Source organism: Papilio polytes, unplaced genomic scaffold (assembly GCF_000836215.1).
Source record: "Papilio polytes unplaced genomic scaffold, Ppol_1.0 DF821289.1, whole genome shotgun sequence".
Lineage (NCBI taxonomy): Eukaryota > Metazoa > Arthropoda > Insecta > Lepidoptera > Papilionidae > Papilio > Papilio polytes.
Genome location: NW_013527915.1, coordinates 3,573,778 through 3,579,596, shown reverse-complemented (window position 1 = coordinate 3,579,596; position 5,819 = coordinate 3,573,778). Strand labels below are relative to the sequence as shown.

At 32.1% G+C, this 5,819-nt stretch overlaps 3 protein-coding genes across 3 annotated transcripts in view; 1 reads left to right on the top strand and 2 right to left on the bottom strand.

Moving 5' to 3' along the window:
• Nucleotides 1-859: 859 nt before the first annotated feature.
• Nucleotides 860-2,459, bottom strand: LOC106109361 (neuferricin). The gene is made up of 4 exons (XM_013290834.1): nt 2,050-2,459; nt 1,775-1,918; nt 1,510-1,696; nt 860-1,233 (listed from the first exon to the last, which is right to left on the bottom strand). The coding sequence occupies exons 1-4, from the start codon at nt 2,321-2,323 to the stop codon at nt 1,059-1,061; spliced, it is 780 nt and encodes a 259-aa protein (XP_013146288.1). The 5' UTR covers nt 2,324-2,459; the 3' UTR covers nt 860-1,058.
• A 126-nt stretch (nt 2,460-2,585) lies between these two features.
• On the top strand, nt 2,586-4,759 carry LOC106109360 (3-oxoacyl-[acyl-carrier-protein] synthase, mitochondrial). Its single transcript, XM_013290833.1, has one exon. The coding sequence runs from the start codon at nt 2,927-2,929 to the stop codon at nt 4,211-4,213; it is 1,287 nt and encodes a 428-aa protein (XP_013146287.1). The 5' UTR covers nt 2,586-2,926; the 3' UTR covers nt 4,214-4,759.
• The window catches only part of LOC106109117 (gametogenetin-binding protein 2-like), a 4,842-nt gene continuing 3,260 nt past the window's right edge, over nt 4,238-5,819 (bottom strand). The window contains exons 6-7 of the mRNA XM_013290520.1: nt 5,466-5,813; nt 4,238-5,190 (exon numbers count right to left, since the gene is read on the bottom strand). Coding sequence (XP_013145974.1) covers nt 4,996-5,190; nt 5,466-5,813 — 543 coding nt within the window. The 3' untranslated portion in view covers nt 4,238-4,995. The remainder of the gene's footprint in view (nt 5,191-5,465; nt 5,814-5,819) is intronic.

Genomic DNA, 5,819 nt, shown 5'->3' with positions numbered 1-5,819 from the left:
ATGAAAATTTAACAGCCACAACATCACGTGTCTTAAGGAAGCGAAAGTCATTGGCAATTGAGGCACCTAAAATGTCTAACCGCCGAGTTAGTATAAGACCAAGGAAACGTAATATTAAAGAAGATGCAAATCAAAAAGAAATTGAGGCTTTATATCTTAACAAAAAAGTTAAAACATTATCACAGACATTAGAGACAATTTATGAGGAGCCAAAAGTTAATGCCTCTGGTTCAGAGACTAATATGCATGGTAGAAAAGTTAAAAGATTACTAACATTTCAATTAGGCAGTCATTACACCAAGGAGAAAATAAAAAGACGACGTGCAAAGATTAAAAAGCTTCTGGGCAATAAAACATTTTTGAATAGAAAGAAAATACCAATGCAAGTATTTCTTAAAACCATTGAATGTCTTGATCTGGATGAAGTTATTCATTCCGAAAGTAAGACCATTGAAGATGGACCCACCTTATGAACTGATTATAATTTTAAGATTCGCCTCATTTATAGGCATACCATTATTTCTTAGTACATATTTACTAAAAGCAATGTAAGTTGTAATGTGTAGATTTTTTTGTAATCTGATCATGTTATGTAAACATAAACTAGTTTTATTTCTTATCCACAAATAATCTATTTTGATAACTATTAAATATATGAGAAGTAAATTAGGTACTTGATTAAGAATTTTTCATTCAAATCTAGTAAAGGATATTTCTTAATGGGCCTGTTGGCCCATTGATCAGCTCATAGGGAAAAAAATCTTGATGGGCAGATTGGGATATTATAAACACCGATAATCATTTTGTGTACTGATGCATATAAAAAAGAAGCAATGGAAATGTAAAATGAAATGCCCACTTAACATTTCTATTTAACAACAAAGAGTATTTTGTCAAATTGTGATACATCTTTATTACTTGGTGGTCAGAAAAATAACAAAAACCTTAATAATACATGTATTTTAAAACTTACTTTTGTAAAAAATATATAATAAAAACCTTAGTAGTATTAGTTTTTAGATATTTTATAGCTAAATGAGAACATGGAAATGCAATATTTAGACATTCAATATATTGCATATTGTCGAGGTATCAGGGCAATCAGTATATTTCTTCAATAGTTTTGTACTATCAGTGTCCATGTCAGGGTTGACACAAACACAATGTGGTTTTTCTTCACCAGGTGTGAAGAGTTGCCTCGGGACTCCCACCCAGTTTCTTACAATACCACCGCTGTAACACATCGGTGAAAAAATTCAATTTTCTATATAAACAATTAAATAAATAGTTTACTTAGACTACAATCTACTCTATACTTAATAATCTTCTTTTATTTTGATTAGTAAGTTATAGATTTATATAAAATCTGCAGTATTATTAAACTTTAAAGTTAGAAAAGGTTTTTAAATGTGCAAACAAATGGCTATTTCACAATTAAGTACAATTTTGCAATATTTTTATGTAAAGTTAATATGCTTTAATTTTGATTGTAGAAAAACTCTAAATAACCTTGTTTTAGTGCACCACACTCGTGAACCCTCTTCTTCATTCCAAGAAATGTTGCACGGAGGGTATTTGAGATTTTCTTTCTCCTGCTTGATTTTTTCTGTCTTACATTCTTTTAATTTACTTTTGAATTGTTTCAAGTAATTTGTTTCTGAACCATATTCATCATAGTACCTTTCATTTAAAAATCCTGAATTAAAAAATAATAGATTAAAAAAGTACAATATTAATGACTTATAAAATATTCAATCAATATTAAATAACTTACCTACAAACTTATACTTTTTTCTGTAAGTTTGTCGCCAATTTAATAATGTATTTAAGTCATTACAAGACAAATCTAAAACATGATCTTTTATAGAGCTCTCATCCTTAAAATTCCCAGTAACAAGTGCTCTTGACCCATCCTTACCTAAAATGTTTGCTGTTATTACATATTTTTTCAATAATATCTAGTCAAAATTATTTGAAGATTTACCAATAAAGGTAATTCAGATTAAATATGATGAATATAAGAAATACCTTGTGAAAAGAATTACAAACCAATAAAATAGTTATAAGAGGAGCCTTTTTCATAATGTTTTCTACCATCTGACACATCAAAGACTTGTCCAAGAACAGCCAAATAAAGCTTATCATGAGCAAGTCCATCATACTGACTCAGCTGTTCTTGGGTGAAGACCAATCGATGACTTCTCTGCTCAGTAGAAAAATTTTGTAGCTCTCCATATTTTTTGTAAAACAAAACACCAATTACGATTACTAATATCGATGTTAAAACTTTAATGTTATCACGGAAAAAACTATTGAAAGCCATTATGTTTTTTCGAGTAATAGGTAATACATCTTCAAAGGGTTAACAGATTCTAGTTTTCATTTTGAAATTTTCGCTAATTAGTGAAAGTTTAAGTCGCCAACAAAGTTACATTTACAAAACAAATCAAATCTAATTTGACAGTGACATAACATTATTATTGAAATCTTAAAATCCGTTTATTCAGAATATGTGTAAGGTAATTTTAGTATTGTTTTTAAAACTTTAACTAATTAAAAACGACAAAATCGAAAACGATTAAAGCATACTGGACTATGACAGATATTACACCAGTATTTAACTAAATGAACATATATCTTCAACTGTTGAGTAAATAGTATTATTGACCAAAGTTGCCTTTGCCTGTTTTTATTTTGAGCGACGACATTTGGTTGACAAGACCAAACCAAAACACAAATAAAAATCTTATAACCTAACTAAACTTGTATTAAATGTTTCCACTGTGATACATATTAATCGAATTCCTACATTAGGTTCCTATTTATTAAGTTTCCATTTTTTCAAGAAAAGGTTATCTGGAAGTCTCAATTATCTATCAACAAATGAATTTAAATCGCAGCATTTATTGAATTTTCAATCATTACAATGAAATTAGTGCAGCAAGTTAGGTACTTATCAAAATTTCAGTCCCAAAGGCGTGTTGTAATTTCCGGTTTAGGAGTCGTTTCTCCTATTGGTACTGGAACCAATTTGGTTTGGGACAATCTATTGAAAGGACATTGTGGTATTGTTGGTCTACAGGATGAAGGTTACAAAAAACTACCTTGTAGAATAGCTGGGTTGATTTCAAAACAGGATGAAAATATCCAAAAAACATTGTCAAAGGCTAATTTAAAATCAATGGCACCAGCTACATGTCTGGCACTTGTAGCTACAGCAGAAGCGTTAGATGATTCTCAATGGTTTCCTGAAACAGATAGTGAGAAAGAATTTACAGGAGTAGCATTAGGAATGGGTATGATAGATCTGAAGGATGTTTGTGATACAAATGAGGCATTAAAAATAGGATACAATAAAGTAAGCCCTTTTTTTGTTCCAAGAATCTTACCAAATATGGCAGCTGGTCAAATAAGTATAAAATATGGTTTTCGTGGGCCGAATCATTCTGTGTCTACAGCTTGTGCCACTGGCGCACATTCAATAGGAGATGCATATAGGTTCATTAAATATGGTGATGCTGATGTTATGGTGTGTGGTGGAGCTGAATCCTGCATAAGTCCTTTGGCCATTGCTGGTTTTTGTCGTTTGCGGGCACTAAGCACATCATTCAATGATGAACCCGAAAAAGCTTCTAGGCCTTTTGACCAAAAGCGTGATGGTTTCGTCATGGGAGAAGGAGCAGCAGTGTTAGTCTTGGAAGAGTATGAGCATGCATTAAAAAGAAATGCTAAAATATATGCTGAAATTTTAGGTTATGGATTGTCTGGTGATGGATCACATATAACAGCCCCCAGAGAGGATGGAAGTGGTGCAATGTTATCAATGGGCAGAGCACTGCAAGATGCTAATATTACAAAAAATGAAATCACCTATGTTAATGCACATGCCACATCCACACCAATTGGTGATGGCATTGAATCAACAGCTATAAAGAAACTTTTTGGTGAACACAGTTCTAAAATATCTATATCTTCTACTAAAGGAGCTCATGGGCATCTTCTCGGAGCCGCTGGGAATTTAGAGGCTGTATTTACTATCTTGGCTTGTTATCATGGTGTTATACCGCCAACATTGAACTTAGAAAACCCTGTTGATGAATTGCACTATGTTGCAAAAGCACCTGAAAAATGGATCACAGAAAGAAGAGTTGCACTAAAAAATTCATTTGGATTTGGTGGCACCAATGCTACTCTTTGTATTGCACAAATATGAATGTTTCTTGAATAATAAAAGAACTTGTTCAGAGGTATAATATATTAAAACTGTGTTACAAACTTTACTGCAGTAATCCCGACAATGAGGACAACTGAAGACCTTTTGATCGTGATTTGAAGCTACATAACAAAGAGCTAAAATAAATTCAATGTTCATTATGTAATCACATAAAGAATTGAAAATTATATAATTTGATTAAAAATGCTACTATATTTCAATAAAAAGCATTCTAAGGTTTTTAATTGTAAACATTTGTTAAATGCTGGTTGATCCAGTCGATTAATATCATAAATTCATTCAAACATGCACTTGTTTCTATGAAGACTAATTTTTACTTTCCCGTCTAGATGACTTGCATAGAGCCTAGCGTTGTACCTTCTATAAGCACCAATGTTTTTATCAAATGTAAACAAAACCAGATTCTGCTAATCTCATCATTAGCATAATCTATAACATTTAACATGATTTCCTTTGATTATAATTTCAGAATAAATATAATTAAACAGTGTCTTATGTGATAAATTATAAAAATATTATAAAATATTCAAATTGTTTTATTTCGACCTATGATTAACATAGCATGCACACATGCTCAAAGTTGTAACAGACAACGGAAATATTAGAACAATTTATGTATTTCTATTTATCGGGTATTTATGAATTTCTGGATGTGACACACATTTATTGTATTATCTACTGGTTTAGAAGCGATTACAGATTTACATCATTGTATTTGATATACAAATGTTTCACAATGTGCAGTTTGAATGTGTTTGGTGTTACACAGATTGCTTATCCAGTTTCTGTGTTATAAGATTGTTTGTTGGATTCACACAGAGCTGGGCGAATTTCTGACGTAAATTCTGCCTGAGCTCTTGTCTTTTTTCCGTTATGTTCCTACGTGATTTAAATTCTAGGACCTCTTCTATTGGTATATAACTGGTGTCGTGTTCCTCATCCGACGAACATGTGTCCTGTACAGAGAGAAATTTTTAAAATTAATCAGTTTAGTAACAAACAGTAGAAGTTATACACAAGCTTTAGTAAATAAAATCTGAATAATACTTCCAGAGTGTTATACAAGTAAGCAAGTCCTGTTAACCCATTCTGGAGATATCTTCTTACAAACAACCATCTTCTACCAAACTTTTATATTTACATTTGTAAGAGTTAAGATTATTTGACAGAGACAGACTAGAGCATGGCTATAAGAGCATTAATTAAATTATGTTTTTATAAATATACTTACCAACATCTCTTGAAGTGACAAAGTGAAACCAGTGCATGAAGATTTATCATTTTTGGCAATATCTATACAGTCACCTCTCTCATGGTTACAAAATCCTTCGGAACATGCCACTTCAGAACCTTCCGGAGAACTCATTAGAGAAGATGAACCTGACAACGTTTCACAGCATCCGCCGTTTGTAACTCCGCCACCTGACGCATACCCACAATCGTGGGCAAGCTCGTTAGGAATGAGTTCGTTCTTTTTGTTCCTCTTTTTGCCAGATTTCTTGGGTGAGCCACGTTTTGTCGTAGTATAGTCGTCCTGACACGATTGGCAGCCGTCTCCGCTTGTCTCGAAACATTGATTGTAGTC